General features: G+C 50.9%; 1 protein-coding gene across 1 annotated transcript; it reads left to right on the top strand.

The window, feature by feature from the left end:
• The first annotated feature begins 356 nt into the window (after window positions 1–356).
• OLFML3 (olfactomedin like 3) lies at window positions 357–5,035 on the top strand. The gene is made up of 3 exons (XM_084611093.1): window positions 357–579; window positions 1,178–1,463; window positions 3,214–5,035. Exons 1-3 carry the CDS (start codon window positions 472–474, stop codon window positions 3,996–3,998), a joined length of 1,179 nt encoding a protein of 392 aa, XP_084467219.1. The 5' UTR covers window positions 357–471; the 3' UTR covers window positions 3,999–5,035.
• Window positions 5,036–22,036: the final 17,001 nt, after the last annotated feature.

Below are 22,036 nucleotides of genomic sequence, written 5' to 3'. Positions count from 1 at the left end.
CCTAGACAGACTGAGCCCCATCCCAGCATAGCAAGGGGAGACCAACAAGAGCCCTGGGGAGATGGGAAGAGCTAAAATCAGCAGCTAACCTGCACGTTGCATAAACTAAGTAATGACTGTAACTTGGGCTGAGCCCTCTGGAGCCTGCCTCCCACCCTCCTGAGAAGCCAGACAGCACCAATGCTTGGGAAAACCAAATGGGACAGGGGTGTAGTCTTTTGTTTCTATCCCTGGCTCCCAGACCACGAAGGGGTTAAGGCGCTTGGAGCTGTTTTCCTTTGGCACCAAGCAGCCCCTCTTCTGAGCCATCTGGATTTAATAAAGGCCAGCGAATGAAGCAGCGTTCCGCCCCCAGGAACCGTCCAAACATTCCAAAGCCGTGAGCTGGAGCCCATCTCCGAGCGTGGCACTGAGCGCGCCGGCTCTCATCCACCCTGCTAGGCAGAGCAGCGCTGCCTTCCCAGGCCAGCCATGGCCCCAAGGCTCGGCCTCCTCCTTGCCCTGCTCCTGGCGGGGGCCATCAGTGCTCAGCAGCAGCAGTTCATGGAGTACATGGAGAGGAGATTTGGCGCCTTGGAGGTAAGCGCAAGTCTCTGCATCTCCCCTCCTTGCTGTAGGGGAGCAGGGCCAGGCCTGGCTCAGGCATTTCCCCAACCTGCCGCGTTCACAGCGTGGTTCTCTGCTCAGTCAATGCTGTTTTACCTGAGCTTAAAGCAAAGCTAACACTGGCTGTGGGGGGCGGCTGGGTGAAAGGGCCCCATCCCACAGTGCTGTGAGCAAAGAGGAGGCGGGTGGGAGAGAGGAGCCGGAAGGATACGTGCTGAGTGCAAGGGCTGAGATGAGTGTAGGAGCAGGAGCCACGTGTGTGGGTGGCCGGCTAGGGGACTGCAGGAGAGCTGGGGCCAGCGGGTGTCTCCAAACTGCCCTCCAGCCATTACTGTTCAGAGCAGGATAGGGGCTGTTGTTCCAGGGTGTCGTGGACAGGGCTGAGGGTAACGCGAAGCCAGGCACGCGCCATCAGGCATGCGAACAGTGCTGCCAGTCACTGCATGACCCATGAGAATGGCAGTCACAGGCCCAGACGGCCAGGGTAAGGGAGAGGGCTGCCCCCTGTACACTCTGCACTAGCCCCCTCAAGGCAATAGGGGCTCCAGCACCTCGCCCTTCCACCCCCCAGGAAAGGATCTCCCAGTGGCATGATCAGAGCAGCCGCTACTCCACCGAGCTACGCGAATTCAAGAACCAGGTGATCACAATGCTGGAGAACATGGAGAAGGAGCAGGACAGGCTGCGCACAGAGGTGGAGAATACGGCAGTGCGGGTGGACCGGCTGGAGCGCGAGGTGGACTACCTAGAGACGCAGAACCCCGCTCCTCCCTGTGTGGAGGTGGATGAGAAGCTGATGGAGAACCAGGTCTCCACAGCCAAGAAGAGGAAGAACGAGAAGTATGATAAGCTGACAGGTGAGGGCAGGCGTCTCCCCCAGCCAGCAACATGCCCCTCAGGCGGTGCCTAGACGCTCCCACAGGGAGCTGCTGAGGAGTGTTTGTGTAGGTACAGAGCCACTGGCTGGAGTACTGTCCTGCCCACCCCTCCCCAGGCAAAATTTTCCCCCGGACGGATCTGTTGGCCCACTGGCTCTGTGGATAGTCCCTGGGCTGAGATCTGTGTGCAGGTCGGACTCTGCTGTGTGTCACATCATGTCTCGGTGCCTCAGCTCCCCATCTGCGCAATGAGGTCACTAGACCCCCTGTAGACTGTCCACATGCGGGGCAGGGGTTGTCTCCTAGGATCCACACTGCCTAGCACAATGGGGTCTTGAGCTCAGCTGTCACTGAATGCAAGATTAGCCTAAGCCTGCTCCATGCTCTCCTTGTGCTCTCCATTGACTCCTGCCGCGTGCTAGTGAGGGGCTCGCCCAGTCCTGCGGCCAGTTCTGCGGCAGCTCCCTTCATCTCCTGACACACTCATGCTCCGTGGTCTTCCCCTGCCCTCCATCCCTGGGCATGCAGCACTCTAGGGACCATGGAGCTGCCCTGCCCCCAGGAGTCCTGCACTGTTGCATGCAGGGACTGAAAGGGATCTATAGAGATTTACAACATGAGTCCAAACAGTTCCCTGAGCATCAGAATTGAGGTGCCTGCCAGAGCAGGGAAAGCACACCCAGCTGCCCGAACAAATCAGTGCCTGCTTCCCGGCAGCACTGGAATGGCTAAAGGGATGGGGAAGTTTGGTTCAGGCTCCTTCATAAACAAAGAGGCTTGGGCCCCAGTTTTCAAAAATGGTCTGTTTTGATGCTTTGCTTGAGCCTCTTGGAGATTGCCGGTAGCATAGCTCTTGGAGGCAGGCCGGGTGCTGAGTCCCTGGCAAAGCCAGCCCCAGGGGGAGCAGCAGGCTGAGCACTTCAGACAATTTGGCCTGGTTAGGGACCTACGAAGTGGCCGATACTGCTTGGTGACTCCAGCCAGGCTCCAAATACAAGGCAGGAAAAAACAGCAGGTTTGACTCTGGAAGTTGTGGCCATAGTAAGGTCGCTGCTGTCCCTCAGGATCCAGCAGCTTGGCGCAGATCTGCCTGAGGTAGACAGCTCGAGGGACTCAGTACGTTACCCACAGGGCCCTTCCTGCTGAGTTCCCTCATGGTTGGTTCTCATGGCCTGGGGGAAGCTGGGAAACCAACTTCCAGAGGCAAATCCAGAGTCTGGGAAATGCAGGAAAACCTTCCTGTTTGACAAACACCTTTTTCCCTCACACCTGAGACCCCCTAAAACCAAGCCCTCCCCGATCCTGAGCGGAGCGCTACCCCCAAGCAGAGAGAGAGCCAGGAGCTCCAGGGAGACCACTGCACAACTGCTGTGGATTTTCTGCGGAAGGTGCCCACATACAACTGTGCTAGGCAAAAGTACCAAACCCTGAGGCAGCAAGCTAGGAAATGAAGAGTAATTTGTATTTGCAGGGCTCAGGTCAGGGGCTGACCTCAGTGCACCTGTAGGTGTCACTGAGGAGGACTCAGATTTCCTGCCATAAGGACTCAGAAGTAAAGCCCTCCCTAAATATTCTCTGCTAAAGACCCCCCTTTCTTCTCCCAAGTGCTTCTCCCTCTGGGGGGGTCCCCAGCCCCTGTGCTGAGGTGCCCAGGGAGGGTGTGAAGGCACTTGGGGCTCTGGCTGGCTGCTGGGGGCTGGTTCTCACGGGCTCTCCTGCCCCCTCACAGATTGCAGTGACACCATCTCCCAGGTGAAAGCCATGAAGATCCTGAAGAAATTTGGCAGCAGTGCTGGGCTGTGGACCAAGGACCCCGTGGGGAGCTCGGAGAAGATCTATGTCTTCGATGGCTCCAGCAATGATACGGTCTATGTGTTCCCCAGGATGAGGGAGTTTACGCTGTTTTCTGCCACGCGGAAGGCAGCCCGCATCAAGCTGCCCTACCGCTGGGTGGGCACCGGGCACCTGGTGTATGGGGGGCATCTCTACTACATCCGGCAGCAGGGCACCTTCCAGGTCATCAAGTTCAGCTTGGCCAATAAGACCATTGTGGACAGTTCCGTGTTCCCAGTCGAGGAGCAGGTACCTGTCTTTGGTCTCTCCGCCTTCAACTACATCGACATAGCAGCTGATGAGGAAGGGCTATGGGCCATCTATGCCACCAGGGAGAATGAGAAGAACATCTGCCTGGCCAAGCTGGACCCTGTCTCCCTGGACACAGAGCAGATGTGGGATACGCCATGCCCCCGAGAGAACGCTGAGAGTGCCTTTGTCATCTGCGGGGCACTCTATGTGGTGTATAACACGAGGCTGCCCAGCCGCTCCCGCGTGCAGTGCGTCTTTGATGTCAGTGGCACCATGACACCTGAGGATGCTGCCTTGGTGTACTTCCCCAAGCGCTATGGGTCTCACTCCAGCATGAAGTACAACCCCAAGGAGCGGCAGATCTACGCCTGGGACGATGGCTACCAGATCATCTACAGGATGGAGATGAAGAAGAAACTGGAGATCTGAGAGGGACCAACCTGGCCCTGCACCTCGCTCTGCCACCCTGACTCACGCTGAGCGGTGCCTGGCCTGTGCAGTCCACAAGTGCCCAGCCTGCCTCAGGGTGGCAGAGCCAGCTCCTCAGAGCTAACGCAAGGGCCACACGCCCACCACTGCTCCTGTCTCTCCGTGACTGTGAATGGTGCTGCAGCTCCCCGGCCAGCCCTGCCTCTTGACTGACACTCCCCAGCTCACTGCAGCAGGGCCCCATGGCACCAGCCATGGGATCCCCTGGGCTGCTCACCGGGCAGTAAGGGGGCAGCCACAGGCCGGCAGCATGAGCTCCAGGGATATCGGGAGGCGTTACTTCGTTGAGCATCAACTCACAGCATCAGGAAGTTTGGGGTTATTTAACAGGGTCTAAAATAAAAAGCTTCAAGGAGCCGTCACCAGCAGGTGGGGTTGGCTGGAGCCCTCGGAGAGGGAGCTGTGTGTGGGGCCTCCCTGAGTGAAGCAGCTCCCGCTTGGCCTGCCGTGGTGCACTCCTAGTGCAGAAGGGCCTTTCTCTCTGTTGGGGGAAGCTTCAGCAGCCTGAACATCACGCTGAAGTTTTTCTGGAGCTCTCACAGCTATCAGTGATGTGTGACCTAGGGCGGTGCTTGCCATGCTCTGCCCCTGACTCCGTGTGAACAGCCACCTCCTGTTTGATTTTAGATAAATTCATCCAGCTACAGGCTGCTGACCTAGATCCACCTCGGTGTGCCTAAAGACTTTGCACTGAGCATGCTATGGCTTGATTCCTGCTAAGATACTGTTGTGCCCCCTTGAAACACACGTCAACCTACTTTCTTCCCCTTTTGTATTGACTAGCTTGTCTCCCACCAACGCTGTCGCTGCACTTTGAGTACACTAATATCCACCCGCACATTCCCCACCCCCGAGAAAGGTTTTGTAATGGGAATGCGGTGCGGGGAATGCTGTTAGAGCCAAAGCACAAACCCCAGCTCCTCAGGATGAAGGCAGCCAAAGAAACTCTATGTAATAAAGGATTTTCCACTCTCTTATTCTTGCCCTGGTCTCTTCCCTCCCCACCCACCTGTGAGATTCCAGCCCACCCTGGCCTTGATCCATGACTGATCTTTAGCAAAGTTAATCGTTGCTCACACACATGGTGGGCTAAAGCAAAGGCCCAGACGTGTCAGGACATGCTGGCAGGGGGGATCTCTTGTGTGGCTGCACAGCTGGTCCAGAAATGGAGAATTAATTTATTCCTTCTGCAGCATGCCTGGCTCCTATAGCTGCTGGTGTGGAGCAGGTTACAAAGTGAGGCTGCCACGCATCCCAACACTGTCTTAGCTTTATCATTACTATTACTACTAGGGAGAAGCACAAAAGAACAGCACACGCATGTAGGAACAAAAATCAGACAGGCTAGGCATAAAATGAGTGACACCCAGCAAGGGACATAAAAGGCAATAGGAAGAGGTTCTATAAATACATGAGGCACAAGAGGAAGATGAAGGCAAGTGTACATCCACCACTTAGCACTAATAACAGATGACATCAAGAAAGCTGAGGTGTTTAATGCCTGTTTTGCTTCAGTCCTCCCTAAATAGGTCAATTGTAACCAGAGACTTAACACCATTAATGTAACAGCCAGGGGCAAGGAGTGCTAGAGAAGACAGGGAAAGAACAGCTCAAAGAACAGTTAGATACGTTACTTGTATTCAAGTTGGCAGGCAGGTAGTCAAGGGGCTAGGAGGGTCTGACATTCCCACCCTGAGGGCCTGTGCTGGACGTGTGAGAACACTGCCACCCATGGGTCCCTCGCCCCCTCTCTCAGCCTTAGTTCCTGCTGCCAGGCCAGGAGGCTGGGGCAGATGCCCACTTCCGGCTGTCTGTGTTACTGTGGGCCCTGGCTGGTGCCCTCCAACGCCTGCAGAGTCACAACGCACCCCGGCCGGCTCCAGGATGGGACTAGGGTTCGGTGCCTCAGTCACACAGCTACGCACAGCCCATGGTGTCGCCTGGCAGAGCATGGCCCATACGGAATAGGACTGCCCATGGGGTACAGCTACCATTCCTTGATGCGTTAGTCACCCCAAGGTAACACAGACCTCGCCAGACGTGAAGACAAAGCGAAGCCTTTGTCACAGGAGGTTGAGACCACATGGCTGATCTGCGGTGCCATTCCCCTAGGGCCATCATCCTTGAAGAGTCCTACACCGTACAAACCCGCCCCTCTAAAATGCCACCACCTCAGTGTGGAGGGCAGCAGCCAGAGCGCCAACAACACCCAGCATGGGGGTGAGGGGGAATTAAGCCAAGGCCATGGGGCAGAGCCCTGAGGATGCTAGGAGAAGTCAGGGGATCTGTGATGTCCATGCCTCTCTTTGACCAGGGCTCATTCAGCAAAACACCTCCCCTAGGAAATTGGACCTTGGTCTCCGGGAAGGGGAAGGGCTGTGGCTTTGGGTGTCTAAGGACTGCAGCCAACGAGGCATCCTGAGCACATTCAGGAACAGCCAGGCTCTTACATCTTCTGGCTGGGTTCCTGCCAGCCCCGCAAGCCAGTAACAACCTACTCTGGCCATATTGCAGTGCGAGAAACAAACTCCCCGCGAAGACCAGAGCAGAGACTCAAAAAGCAACATGGTCTTAATCTTAATTGGGCTGCTGGCTGGAGCAACAGCTTCAAAGCAAGGCCATGAAGAACATCTTGTTTTTGAAAGACATCTCCTTGGTGGGCCCAGAGCCAAACTGCCTGTACGGAGGGGAGGGAGGGAGGTTCAGCTAATGGCCGGTGAACTGTACGTGGGGAAGAGGCAAATAGCTGCCTGCAGCTGAAGGAGGCAGGAGGGCTCCTGGTCAGTATTCCAGCCAGGGAATCACAGGAGTGATGGGGGTGTGATCAGAGCGAGAATTACATCACTCTGATGAAAAACAGATCTTCTGAAAAAATTGGTAGACTTAGCACAAATGTGCCACAACACATTCATGCCCCATCCCCCCTTTCTTTTACTGGCAATAACTAACTATAAGGCATTTCAGGAGCTGGCTGTGCAGTGTTTGGGCAAACGGCCATGGGTGCCACGTGGGACAACAGGGGATTTTGGATAGGATGGGGAGGACACCAGACTTTTCTGGACTGGATGCTAGCTTCTATTTTTGAAGCTTCACAGTGGTCAGACCACTACTGTTGTGCAACTCCAAAATGACCATGAAATCATTGATTGAGTCCCACTCCGAGTAAAGAAACCTTTGCAGCTGAGATTCAAGGGCCATGGAGGGAGCCTGCCTGCAGCAAGCGAAGGGGGCAGTCCCGAGAGGGCTTGAGCAGCAGCCAGCTCTGCATCGTGGGCACTGTACAGGCAGAGCAGCTCTCTGCTCTGAGAAGCTTACAATCCCTGTTAGATTCAGGCAAGCACAGGAGCAGCCAGCCACAGATGGGAGGGAGGGGTTCGGTGCAGTGCTCAACAGGTTTTTAGCTCATGAGTGCTTCAGGCCAGGGGGTGTCTTCACCACCCAGCACCATGGGGCCCTGACCCTATTGGGGACTTTGGGTGCAAGTGTCACACAAACGACACCCTAGCATGGAGCGGCCTGCAGTGAGTTGCCCAGAGTGTGCACAAGGAGAGGGCATCTGACAACACCAGGGCCTCGACCCCGTAACAGCTGAGAGTTCAGAAATGACGGCTTCAGCGCTGGGCCTTCTCCAGCAACTAGTGACCAGTTGGGGGAACCAAGGGAAAGGAGGGTTTGCTGCACTGGGTGGCTTCATTGCACCAGGACACACAAACGTATCAAGCAGCCATGTAGCAGCCTGGCTTGCATGCTGGGGTGGAAAGGATGCACTGAGCGTTGCAGGGTCCTGATGTTCCCTTCACTATCCTGGTCTCTCCTGAATGGAAAAGCAGGACATCACTACCTTATAGGGCAGAGCCAGAATGGCGGCACAGCCAAGCAGCTTGGCAGACGGGAGAGGACAAGCGGATAGTTGTGGGCAGAATGGGGGTGTTGCGCACAGGGGATGCTGCATGTGGAGCTGGCATCTGAAGGGGTATGGGAAGAGTGGTACCGGGGGGAGGGGGAACTACATGGTGTGGGGGGCACTGTGGCCTAGCAGTTGTTGGAGCAGGGGACTGAGTCGAACCTGGCTTCTCTCTGGGCTCTGCCGCCCACTTGCTGTGTGATGTTTGGCTATTCAGTCATTTTTACCTTCTCTACTGGGTATTTCTCTCCTCTCCAGCCTTCAGGGGAGACCTCACCAAGACAACCCAGCTAACAGGTTTTGCCTAATTAGCCATGTGCACTAGTTCCTCCAGTCAGCGGCTGAGAAACAGAATTAACTTGAGCAAATCCATTTAGCTGGGGTTCCTCTAATAGCAGAACTTAACATAAAAGGATTTACAAAAAGGTTAGGGATTTTGCAAACTGAGCAAGTTACTTCCTGGGTTCTCAGCCAGGGGATGTGACCCTCCCTTTCTTCATGGCTAGATGGGGTAGGCTCCCACAACTGCTTGCTGTACCATGGGGCCACAATATGGCAAATGTGAACCCCCCTGCGCATTTAGCCATTCAAGCCATTCACCTGCTCCTTTATCCCTTCAAGAGACCTCACCAGCAATTCAACAGTCACCTTAACACTTGTCCACTTTATACATGAAATATTGGTTGGTTGTATAAAGTAGGGTTAAAATACATGTTGTGAAAAGTTCAACTCATGTTGTGACTCAAGCAGAGAAATTATCCAAGTGTGAAGGGCTGTGTGAACTGTCAATTTAATTTACTGGCCCCTTTTCCAGATCAGTAGCTTTACAGTAACAGGAATAACAAGGAGTCCGGTGGCACCTTAAAGATTGATAGATTTATTTGGGCATAACCTTTCGTGGGTAAAAAAACACTTCTTCAGATGCATGGAGTGAATAAATATATTGGCGTTTGAAGCCAATGTATGTGCCAATATATTTATGCCTGTATCTGTAATTTTCACTCCATGCATCTGAATAAGTGGGGTTTTTTCCCCATGAAAACTTATGCCCAAAGAAATCTGTTAGTCTTTAAGGTGCCACCAAGACTCCTTGTTGTTTTTGTGGATACAGACTAACACGGCTACCCCTCTGCTACTTAGTAACAGGAATGTAATTTTTAAGAAACTGCATAGTTGTAAATAATTAGGAGGATTGATTTCTCCAGCTGGCGCTAAATAGGTGGATTTAGTATAGTTCTACACCGACAAACATTATCTCACCCCAAATCTAGAAATGACCAGGGCACACCAGCTCCCACTTTTATAAACTAGGTGAACAAAATGTCTCTCATCTAGGGTGAATGTAACCTGTGCAGAGGCCTGCACAGTACTTAAGCACCACTTATCTCCCACCTGTACCTGTTTGACGTTTGCTTTATTTGAGCAGTAATTTTGCAGGGAGAAGCCACGTTCTCCTCAGCAAACCATGGATGGATTAATTGGAAAGTCTGTGAATGTCACCAGGGTGTAGGTGTTGTGGCTTCCCCTAGTGGTGAACTGGACAGACAAGTTATCAGAATAAAAGGTGCAGGGGGACCCTTTTATTCTGTCAAGCCTGTTCCGGAATGCCAGGCTGGACACCAGAGAGGCCATCAGCAGGAAGTGACATGTGCAAAGGTAGGAAAAGGCTGAGGGCAGGAGCCTGCTAGAGCCCGTGTGTCTCTGGGGCTGGTACAGGAAGAGTTGTCTCAGCAGTCTCATCAGCACTGTTCAAAGGTTCCTTTTCTCCATGAGCTCCTGACGCTGGGTACCACAGGGTTTTGTGATTCAGCAGAGAAAGGACGCAAGAGCCAATGGCTGCCTTTCTGCATGATGCTTTGCCCAGACATGAATTATTGGTCTCCATACAGGGTAAGCGGGTGAAACTGAGGAGCCCGTGGAATACAGTAGGTCAGACTAGGTGATGGGTGGGACTTGCGATCTAGTGGCTCCTTCTGGCCTTAAACTCTCTGACTCCACAAACTGCCTCCTCACAGGTGAGCTGGACCCTTACTGTAGAAAGTTCCATGGGCCTGAGGAGCAGAGCTCTCATCTCTTGCAGCTTGCCTCTCTGCCAGGGGAACACGGAAACCCAGGGGGATTTTCCACCTGTCCTGTTCTTTGCCGGGGCTTAGAGATATCGGACAGATTTGTTTATATTTCAGCTCTGTTAGAGAGCAGCAGCAGGATGGGAAAGGAAATAAAACTGTCATGTCCCTAGCCCAAGCAGAACTTCCTGTAGCAGAGACGAGTCCAAGGATATGTCTCCACTGCAGCTGGGCATGAGCCTCCGCACCCAGACAGACAGACTTGGATTAGTGGGGCGTGCCCTAGAAACAGCAGGGAGGACATTGGCAGAGGCTCCGGCTTGCCACCCGAGTTCGGACCCCCAAGGCAGGATGGCTCTGAGCTTGGGTGGCGAGCCCCTGCCTCCACTGCAGCTCAGTGTCCACACAGCTATTTTCAGCACGTCTGCCCGGAATAACTCCCAGCTTTAGTTTGGACGTACCCCAAGAGCCTCACGAAATTTACTAGAATTCTTACCATGCAAGTCTGAATTTTCCTGGGGAGCACCTAGATGCTGATGATGGTGAAGATCCATCCATCCATTGAAGGGTTCTCCAGCACTCATCTCCAGTTTCTTTGAGAGTGTGGCTTTAACAAGGGACATGTTCCTACAACGCTCACTCCCTGTTCCCATTGGGCTGCTGTATGGAGCCTCTACACCTCCTCTCCCTTCCCATTCTCACACTTCCACAGGCAGCTAGCGAGCTCCCTGCCCCATGGCCCTGCAGCTCCTTCTATCCACCCCTGGTGCCTCACAGCATTTTGCAGTTTCATTCAAGGAAAGAAATATTTTGCAAACAATGCACTGCTGGAAGGGTTCTGTCTGTGCAAAGCCCTATTGAGGTTACAATCCACTATGGCCATATGCACAGAGATATCAGAGGCGATAAACAAGTGATGTTCTCCTGTCTTCAAGCATTGGCTTAGCATGTGTGGTAACTCAATGTAGCTACTTAAAAACCTGAGCGATGTCCTTGTTCCCAAGGCTCCTGCCAGTTGCAGTCAGTGCAATCTATCCTCGATAGTGGGGGAGGCTCCTGCACATCCCTATGTGCAATTTTAAAATGGGCAGAAGGTACAAAGAATAAAACGCATCATTGTAATATGCCTGAAATCTCTCCAGGTACCGTACCCGTCCCATTGCCAACCGAGCAGAACAAGTACCCTAAATAGCTGCATGGTGCTGTGAAACTGCAGAAAATGTGTTGGGGAAATTGCTGAAACCCACCGGTTTCTAAAAGAAAAATCTGTTTAAAACAAGCATCTGACAAAAGCACAGGGTGAGGCGTGGAAGCCAGGGCTGTGGTTGGCTTTCTCTCACGTGCACCAACTCTCTGCTCTCAGAAAGTAACCTCCCTCCACAAAGGAAAGAAGCCTGGGCTTTTCTGGCCATGTCCCCTCTGAAATTAACCAGGCCAAAGGACCCCCCTAAAGCCCGTTCCATGCCAGCCAATCGGTGCCTCCCGGCTCCATGGCTGCCATGGGTTTGAGAAGCCAGCAGAATAAATGGGAGGGGCTGCTCACTAGAGCCCTCCCAATGTGCAGACCTATCCTGCCACTTTTTACTGGTGCCTGTTTTCTCCCGAGAGCAGCTCCACTGACCTTGAGGCACTTGCCCCATGTCCCCCTTCCTGTTTGGCAGGGGGTTTGATCAGGGTTAGACTAAGCTTGGCACAAGTCTGGGGAGTGCTGCTCAGCTACATCATGAGAGAGGAATTGTTATAATTTGGTTAACAACACTGAAATAAGGCCAGGAAAAGTGCGAATCTCTCATAGATCAGGATAGAGGCAAGAGTCTCATGAAGAGCATCTGAACCCTTCCCAGGCTAAGAAAGGGGCTGCTCTCATTTCCATGATACAAAACCCAAATCAAACCCCTTAGCACCAGAAAGCGTGTATGTCCCCTTAACTCTCCAGGGGGCACACTGCCAAGGAACTTGTGAAATTCTTGCTGGTTTCAAAGTGAAGCGACGAGAGAGTTGTGCCGCTGGACTGCACTGGGGGGAGTCTACAGGAGCAACCTTTGGTCTCCCAGTCCTAGTCTTCTAATCCCAAAGGAACCCGTGGTGGTGGTGGTGGTGAGATCACTCAGAGACACCCACCAGAAGTCCAGGGGCAGGGGGTCTCTCTATCCTGCCACAGCACCTACAGGCCCAACCTGAGAGCAGGGCTCCCTAGTGCTGGGTGCTGCGCACACAGTGGAAAGCCAAGGCAGACAAAGGTTAGGACAAGGGAAGTATTATCATTATCAAAATGGGGAAGAGATGGCCAGCCCTCTGTGGAGATAGAGGTAGTTAGGGACTATTTAGAAAAGCTGGACGTGCACAAGTCCATGGGGCCGGACGAGTTGCATCCGAGAGTGCTGAAGGAATTGGCGGCTGTGATTGCAGAGCCATTGGCCATTATCTTTGAAAACTCGTGGCGAACCGGGGAAGTCCCGGATGACTGGAAAAAGGCTAATGTAGTGCCAAATCTTTAAAAAAGGGAAGAAGGAGGATCCTGGGAACTACAGGCCAGTCAGCCTCACCTCAGTCCCTGGAAAAATCATGGAGCAGGTCCTCAAAGAATCAATCCTGAAGCACTTGCATGAGAGGAAAGTGATCAGGAACAGCCAGCATGGATTCACCAAGGGAAGGTCATGCCTGACTAATCTAATCGCCTTTTATGAGGAGATTACTGGTTCTGTGGATGAAGGGAAAGCAGTGGATGTATTGTTTCTTGACTTTAGCAAAGCTTTTGACACAGTCTCCCACAGTATTCTTGTCAGCAAGTTAAGGAAGTATGGGCTGGATGAATGCACTATAAGGTGGGTAGAAAGCTGGCTAGATTGTCGGGCTCAACGGGTAGTGATCAATGGCTCCATGTCTAGTTGGCAGCCGGTATCAAGTGGAGTGCCCCAAGGGTCGGTCCTGGGGCCGGTTTTGTTCAATATCTTCATAAATGATCTGGAGGATGGTGTGGATTGCACTCTCAGCAAATTTGCGGATGATACTAAACTGGGAGGAGTGGTAGATACGCTGGAGGGGAGGGATAGGATACAGAAGGACCTAGACAAATTGGAGGATTGGGCCAAAAGAAATCTGATGAGGTTCAATAAGGATAAGTGCAGGGTCCTGCACTTAGGACGGAAGAACCCAATGCACAGCTACAGACTAGGGACCGAATGGCTAGGCAGCAGTTCTGCGGAAAAGGACCTAGGGGTGACAGTGGACGAGAAGCTGGATATGAGTCAGCAGTGTGCCCTTGTTGCCAAGAAGGCCAATGGCATTTTGGGATGTATAAGTAGGGGCATAGCGAGCAGATCGAGGGATGTGATCGTTCCCCTCTATTCGACATTGGTGAGGCCTCATCTGGACTACTGTGTCCAGTTTTGGGCCCCACACTACAAGAAGGATGTGGATAAATTGGAGAGAGTCCAGCGAAGAGCAACAAAAATGATTAGGGGTCTGGAACACATGACTTATGAGGAGAGGCTGAGGGAACTGGGATTGTTTAGCCTGCAGAAGAGAAGAATGAGGGGGGATTTGATAGCTGCTTTCAACTACCTGAAAGGGGGTTCCAAAGAGGATGGCTCTAGACTGTTCTCAATGGTAGCAGATGACAGAACGAGGAGTAATGGTCTCAAGTTGCAGTGGGGGAGGTTTAGATTGGATATTAGGAAAAACTTTTTCACTAAGAGGGTGGTGAAACACTGGAATGCGTTACCTAGGGAGGTGGTGGAATCTCCTTCCTTAGAAGTTTTTAAGGTCAGGCTTGACAAAGCCCTGGCTGGGATGATTTAACTGGGAATTGGTCTTGCTTCGAGCAGGGGGTTGGACTAGATGACCTTCTGGGGTCCCTTCCAACCCTGATATTCTATGATTCTATGATTCTATGATCATCATCTCCATTTGACAGCTGGAGACCTGAGACCCAGAGAGATCAAGTGACTAGCCCAGGGCCACGCAGGAAGTTTGTGACAGAGCCAGGAACTGAATCCATATCTCCTAGTCCAGCCCCTTCACCACCCAATCACCCTTCTTCCTGACACAGAGCAGTTTCTGATGCAGCGGGGTCCACAGCCCTAAACGCTGTAACTCATACTGATGCTGCATGGTTCTCTGCACAGATGAATTCCATGTCTGCATTCCCTTCCCACACCAAAGGCTGGTAGATGACCTGAGCCAATTTCATATGTTACTTGTACTCTGTGTGAGCTCCACTCCTGGTATCTTTTGAGAAAGGGGTCAGTAATAATGGCTAATGTAGGCTTGGCTCGACAAGAGTAACTGGACATGGGTGAAGCCTTATTTTTTGGATTAAAGAGGTGAATGGATCAGCAGGGAACAGATTGTCTGTACTAGCTAAGAGAAGGGGGAACACTCAGGGAACAACTTACAATAGACAAGATAACAATGCATAAAACAAGCCTAAAACATAAAATAAGGTAAAAAGCATGTTGTGCATAAACAGTGAGTACACAGAGCATGCCATGCAGAAATTGCTTCCTACAAAGTAACCAAGCCAATTCCAGAATGTGCAATGCAATGTATAGTTAATGTAATGTGTAAATGTACATAAAATAAGGTTTGCTGTGTAACTTTGGATGTGTGGTATGAGCTATACCCACTCCCAACGCTTGAGTGTAATCAGCACTGCATACCTTCGCTGTCTCCCAAATAAAATCATCTGAATGACAGAACCAAAGTCAAAGAAAGTTCTTAAAAAAACAAAGTAAAAAAAGGTTTCACCCTCCCATCCCCCACATAGTGGTTCCATGATGGGATCGGATCCATTCGTACGGAACAGGGAACGCACAATTTATCATCCATGTAGCTCTCATAGACTCATAGACTTTAAGGTCAGAAGGGACCATTATGATCATCTAGTCTGACCTCCTGCACAATGCAGGCCATGGAATCTCACCCACCAACTCTTGTAACAAACCCCTAACTTATGTCTGAACTACTGAAGTCCCCAAATCATGGTTTAAAGACTTCAAGGTGCAGAGAATCCTCCAGCAAGTGACCCATGCCCCACACTGCAGAGGAAGGCGAAAAACCCCCAGGGCCTCTGCCAATCTGCCCTGGGGGAAAATTCCTTCCCAACCCCAAATATGGCGATCAGCTAAACGCTGAGCATGTGGGCAAGCTCTGTACTGTCAGGAATCGCAACCCAGCAGTTTAGCAATGGAACTGAAAGGGTTTATCGGAGGAAGTTTCCAGGGCACTGGAGCAGTGGGTTAAATCCAAAGGGGGCCCCTATGAACTTCTCAGAGATGTATAGGGGGAGACTGGGACTGCATGGGAAAAAACTTCCAACGAATAGTGCTGGAAAAAAATGCAGAAAAAAAAAGCAAAACAATTTTTACTGCAGGAACTAATCCTAAAAGGGGGCTGGATGTAAAACAGTTCACCATTCTGTGGAAAATCTCGGGGGAAATGGCTGGAAGAGCAAAAAGAAATCTATAAGGTACATCCCAAAACTTACAAGGGCAGCCATAAATCTGTCCGTGACTGGATTAGCATGAGGCACTGAGACCCTCACTGCATGTCACCCCCAAGTCTAAGTAGCCTCTTTAAATGATCAGTTAGAAGTGACTGTTTCCAGGGAATTTTGGAGAAGAAAACACTGAGGAACTATGTCAAGTAAAGGAGTCCCTTGTCCAGCATCCTCTGCTATTGTTTAGAGTGGCCTCTGTTGTTCCCAAATACTTAGGGAGAATTTATTTTGCACAAACACTTAGGGGCAGCAGAAGTAAAGTGGAAAATCAGCTGCAATTCCTGAGCAGCTTATGAAAAGTAGCACTCAGCCAGGACTTCACATCTTCCAAGTTCTTTACAAACATCAACCAATTAATCCTCATAATAACCCTCTATGCATCACCTCTGCTGAAAAGCACTTCTACAAAAATCGCATCTGGTCTATGACAGCGTTTTCATTCCAGCAAGCGAGACTGGTTCTGGGGTTACATGGAACAAACCTGTCTTTGATCATTCAGTTTTGGAAAAATTCATTACTGTCTTAGAGTGAAAAGAGACACCATTCAAGGGATAACAATAAATGAGACAGATGACGTCAGGTCACACCGCTCAGGTTGCCTTGGACTGGACACATCGCTTAGGAAAGTTCATGTGGATTTCGGAGCCTGGCAGGGCTGAGAGGGCCTTCCTGCTGGGACACCCCTGGGGTTTTATCATTCAGAGGAAGGGCTGTAAAGAACTTTAAAGGGCAAAGAAAGCAGAGTTCTCCTTTGGCTGGTTGAATGCACCCTCTGTGCTGCTCTGGGTTAAACCACTGCCATATTCCCATGTGCCGGATGGGAACCCTTCCACCTTCCATCATGTGACAGGGACCACAGGGCCAGGATATGGCCCCATGCTGCCTCCCTGCTGGGTGTGGGGGAGAAGGGCATGGGCCATGCCTGAGCCCTATGGGAGGCAATAGAAACATCTGGTTCTCTTTAGGGTGAACATTTCCCAACGGCTGTCGCTGAGACTTGCTCTCAGGAGCTGTACAATGGGGCGTAACAGGGCTCCTGGGCAGACAAAGATATTGCCCAGGCTAGCTGTTGCCCTGACAAATCAGACAGGTGCAGACGAAGAGGAAGGAGGCTGCAGGAGTGGAGGATGCTGGTGCCTGGTGAGTTTGGTAACATGTCCTTTGTGCACTCAAGGGGAGGCTGCCTGCCCTGCAGGAGCTGCTGCCAGGACCTGCAGACACGCACTGTCCAGGACTGCACATGGGGAAGGATAGCAGACATGACACACTTGGAAATCACTGCAAGCAGAAATCCCCCACGGCCGCGGACAGAGCGGAGGAGTCTCTCTCTCTCTCTCTCTCCATTGGGGGAGTCATCTGGATTCACTTTGGCTGATTTCCCCTGTTGGATCGCTGCCACGGTGTGACCCAGCTTTGTGCATTGTGCTGAGTCTGCCGCGGGGCACAAAGGCCAGTGAGCCGCTGCCCTCTTGTTTCTTCAAAGTGAGTGATGTTGCCCCAAGGCGCGTGGTTAGAATCTCTTGTTCACTGGGGCTGGCACAAGCAGATCCCATCCCAGCAGCCCAGATCTTAGTTCTCCTCGCCCCCCTGCCCAGCATGCAGGCTGCAGCGAGAACACACCCTGGCCTTGAATTTCCATCCTCTCCGGGGCTGGGGCTGGGGCTTGGGCAGGCCTAAATCAAACAGCAAACTATCTGGACTCAAAGGTGAGGCGATTCTTCCCTGTCAGTGCAAATCCACCCCCCGAGAGCAGCAAGACCACATCACACAACCCCTGTGCTGAGCGGTTCCAACAAGGCCCCATGCCGACAGCTGGCCAGACAAAAACCCTGCCATGATCAGGTGGGTGTTACTGTTAGCACTCACAGTGGGCTGCCTGGCACGTTCAGAATCACAGCTCCACGGGCTCACTGGATCATTTCCTGCCTACAATTGCATGGGTGCTATTGGCATTCGTCAGGACAGGGCCCGTGCACACCCAGGGAGAGGCTGTAAGACCACACTGGAGACATAGGTTTGTTCTACCCCCAGAGGGAGGACAAGGGTAAGAGTGAGAGTGGAGAGGAGTGGTGCTCATGCAGAACCCACAGTGGTGGTGGTGCAGTTAGCTGGGATCATAGGTCGTTTGCTGCTCTCCAGACATTTGAGTGCAGCTCTCACAGCTCCTAGAAGCATCTCGGTTAACGGCCTTTGGATCCTGAGCAGCAGAGAGTTACAAGTTGCCTCATGTTCAGAGCAGGGGACTAGGAGTTAGGCCTTCTGTTCCTTCCAGAGTGGCTTTGGGCATGTCATGGCCCCTCTGTGCCTCAGTTTCCCCAGCTGAGAAGTGGTGAGGTGAGTCTGTGGCTGTCCAGGTGCATAAAGCCCCTGGACTCCTCAGATGATTTAGATCTGACCAGGACAGAGAAGAGGATGGATATTCAAGGGGCTGTGAGTTTCAAACTATTACTACTAATAACCTTGTGGTCCCAATAGTTACAAGAAGTGAAAGGCTCCAATAGAGAAGCTGCAAGCAGGAAACTCCAGGCTCAGACTGAAGCAGGTGGGAACACCAACCCATGTCTCATGACTTATGCCTCTTCAGCTATTTCCCTGGGGCAGCTAAAATTCCTACCAATTTAAAGGGGATCTAAGAGCTGTGGTGGCAGATTTGCTGCCTCATACCCCCCTGGCCTTCAGAGCCATCTCACCTGCAATGCTTTGACTGGAATTCCTTCTATGAGGTGACATTTGGCTCCCGGTTCCTGAGCAGAGAGCTCTAGCTCATCATCCCTCTCTGAAGGAGGCTTCCCCCTAATGACTCTTAGCTGGCCAAGTCCTATGTGCATTTTTGCCCTTGGAGGTGGTGTTAGATCCAGCAGTTCATGGGTTTCGTTACAACGTTAAAAGAAAAGGAGTACTTGTGGCACCTTAGAGACTAACCAATTTATTTGAGCATAAGCTTTTGCGAGCTACAGCTCACTTCATCGGATGCATTCAGTGGTAAATCAGCCCTACTAAGTGGCAGGGGCTGAACAAACAAAGCATTTGTTCCACGACTCCTGGGAACAATGAGACCTCAACTGCCTTAATTTGGGGGAAAATAAAATATAAAAAAGGATACAAATGTGAATATTAAAAATGGGGAGATTCTCTCCGCTCGTACAATTATCTCTGTGTCTGTGTTGTTTCTCTGCAGCAAAGCAGAGCGATGGTGCCTTTGTGTGTCTGGTCACACACTCGGTTGCAGTAATTTCTTTATCCCGCCAAAAGGAGTTTCTACCATAATTCAATTTGACAGAAAACTATAAAGGACAGGAAACCTCAGAGACAAATGCATTTGAATTGCCTGGAGAATACTCAACACAAGAGCAGAATTATTCTTGAAACATAAAAACAACAAAGGTTCAAAGTACCTGGATGATGATTCAGAATGAACATGTTCTTATTTAATACAGGATAAAAACACATGGCTATTTCAAATATCAATCTGCAATTCTCTGGCAGCCCTCTCACTGGGCTTCTGATCTAATTTGGCCTCAGTCCACTTGATTCTCATTGTAAGTGACACAGTATATCTTGTGCAAACAGCAGATCTCATGTCCTGTTGATATTTATCAATTGAATTTTTCTGCTTTAAATATCTGTGTTGCTGAGAAAAATCAAAATTGTGCCACTGCTTTGAATTAATGGAATCTGGTAACACATCTGTGATGATCTGGGAAATCTGCCTGTATAACTTATGAACTCTGGTTGATACTATGAGGTTATTATGAAACTGCTGTATTACGGACTGCCAGACTGTATGTGGAATCCACCATTTGCTGACAAAAACTGTGTCACATCCCCCTCAGAGCAGACACAATGGTGGGTTGTTATAATGCAGTAGTCACCTATTCAGGCTTCTACACCTCTCTGCAAAGGGGTTGGTAGTTGGCGAGTGGAAAATCCCCAAGCGTAGAACAAAGACTCCAGGATTTTGATGCCTTTAAATAACACACCAGTTGGGTGCAATAGGAAAAGATCCACAGAGACACACAGGACGCTTTAGGCAGGAGGGGGAAGGGACAGGTATGCTTTTGAAGCGGAGGGTCCTGTTTAACTGCAGACCAGACAAGATCAGAGAAGGCTTCATGTTTTGGAAGATACATCATGAGCCGCAGGGGAAGGATCCCAGAGTCCCAGCGGACTCTGCCAAGCCCCAAGAACTCTGCAGAGCGGTAAGGAAAATGAGGCAAGGAAAACACACATAGGTGTGTTTATTATTTAATCAAATCTGTCTCTCTTGTGCTGTTAAGTAAAGAGTAATTGTTTTAGAATCCTGTACAAAATTTGTCTGATGGCTTTCACTATCACATGCCCCTGAAGGGTTAAACACAGAAGGCTAACACATTCAATAGGATACAAGATCTGCACTTGGAGCATATGCCTAAAGGCCCAAAGCCAGGGAATGCTAACTACCACCCAGCCCCAGCAAGTTAAGGGCATTCGGATCCCCTCACTGCAGTCTGGTGAGTACCCAGCAGGGGGTGTCAGATCTTTGATGACATCTCGCTCTGGGACGGGTAAGACTGAGCAGGGCAAATGAACCCCCAAACTCACCCTCAGGAGTTCCTGTCAGACACACACAAAATTTAACAGGCAGGTAACTTTAACCAACCTGTGCTGTCCGTCCAGGGACCAGGTCAGGATTCCCATAGGCAGCCACAGGCAGCTGTGAAATGCCAGGGTGAAGTGCCCCCGGGCAGAGTCAATGCCCCACATACACACCGCCTATATGATGCACAGGTTTTGGGAGGGCTTAATTTGCTTCAGTCCCCTGGGTGCACAGACCTTAGTCTGCTCTTCTGCACAGGGGTAACCTTCACCTTACCCAGCATTGCATGACCTCATTGTCCAGCGGCTGGGGGGAGGAGAGCAGAGCTGGCACAGAGAGGAATAAGGATTCAGGACCCTGGATCAAGTAAGAAAGAGAGCCATGCCTATTTATTAGGGCACAGGGGCAACGTCCCTTCTCCTGCTGGTGTGGCTGTGACCTAGTGTTCCCCCTTCCTCCCACAGGCAGGAAGAACGGTCATACCCCAGAACGTCCCAGGCCAGGGCTCCTCCCTTAAGGAAGGAGTTGAGCCTGGGAGCGGTGGAGGGGAGGCACATGGACACAACCACCATTCAGCCATCACAATAACTCTGTACAATAGTAAGGTGCACTAGTAAGTACTGACACCCCTATTCTATCATCTGCTCTGACTCCCTGAAGAGCACAGGCCAGAGACCCTCAGCCAGTGCTTGCTGCACCTAGCCCGTCCCTGCGCTCTGAGTTGCAGCACACCTTCTAGCAAGACACCAGGGTTGACATAAGGACAGCAAGTGAGACACAGCCCACCATGGTCCTTGCTACACTTCCGGGAGGTAATTGCCCTCACTGCTAAAAACTAGGGTGTTGGCTCTCATCTGAATTTGCCTAGCTCCAGCTTCCACATTGGAAGACCCCAGAAGCAAACAAGCTTCTGAATCACTCGTCTGTCTTGAATAAAAGAGCTTAGCGCTGCAGCATGCCCCCAGATGGCTGGGGTAGAGGAAGGGCTGTAGCTTACCTCATGGTATTGCCAGTGAGGGACTAGAAAATGAGCTCGGTTCATAGGACAACAAAAAAACTCAGAGCTCCTTTGTGTGCACCCCGTCCCCACATGCATGTCATAGCGGGTCCCCTCATTGCAAGGAAAGCATCTGTAGATAGAAACTCAATCTGATCCCACAGCGCATTGTTCTGATCCATTGCACTAGGAATTGATGGCTCTGTCAGGACCCTGAATGCAGTTCGTCGGTGCACAAAGTCATTAAATCCCTGGTTTTGCACAGCACTGCACTTTATTGTAATATTATCACTTTCAAAAATGAAAGGTTACTGGTAAATATGTTACGTGGCTACCCCAGTTGAGTCTTTATTTTCCTTCTGGTGCTGCAGCTCCTATTGGTTTAATTGCCAAATATTTTATCTCTAATAAAAGCCTTTGTAAGTAATAATCCCTTTCATCTCTGCTTCTCTGCAAATCCTTTCCTTTGGAAGGCTCTCTGGCAAAGTACATTGAGAAATTATTCATTTTAACAGTAGGGGAAGGGAGGGTAAGTTCTTCCAGGGTTATTTTTTTCTCACCTTTGTCTAATTTTCAAGCACCTTGGCTTTTCTTTCCCTCTTTCTTTGTACAGCTCACAAGGATTTACTGATGAAATGAAATGGCCTTGCATGCTGCATTAGAAGGAAGGGAAGCAAAATTAAAAGTAGGCAATTTAAACAAGTGTATTACAAAGATGCTATTGTAGTGAAACAAGAATGGGGGATAATTTCTCAGTTTAATTCTTTCTTAATGGCTGGTTGGCAAGTATAATCACAGGCTTTTAGCTTCAAATAGGTACTTCTGCCCACATAACATCTGGTAGAGTTCTAACTCACCACACAGGAATTACAAAGCAACAATGCAGTCTATCACGGCTTTATACAGCACAAGTGGGAGGATACTCTAGCTCAAGA

This window comes from Lepidochelys olivacea (assembly GCF_965140295.1).
Source record: "Lepidochelys olivacea isolate rLepOli2 genome assembly, chromosome: 21".
NCBI lineage: Eukaryota > Metazoa > Chordata > Testudines > Cheloniidae > Lepidochelys > Lepidochelys olivacea.
Note: the sequence above shows the minus strand (reverse complement) of the source record. Positions and strands in the feature narration are given on the sequence as shown.

Coding starts and splice junctions, on each gene's coding strand:
- OLFML3 (XM_084611093.1), top strand. CDS start 472: ATGGCCCCAAGGCTCGGCCTCCTCCTTGCCCTGCTCCTGGCGGGGGCC. Junction 580..1,177: donor GGAGATTTGGCGCCTTGGAG/GTAAGCGCAAGT, acceptor TCCACCCCCCAG/GAAAGGATCTCCCAGTGGCA. Junction 1,464..3,213: donor GAAGTATGATAAGCTGACAG/GTGAGGGCAGGC, acceptor GCCCCCTCACAG/ATTGCAGTGACACCATCTCC.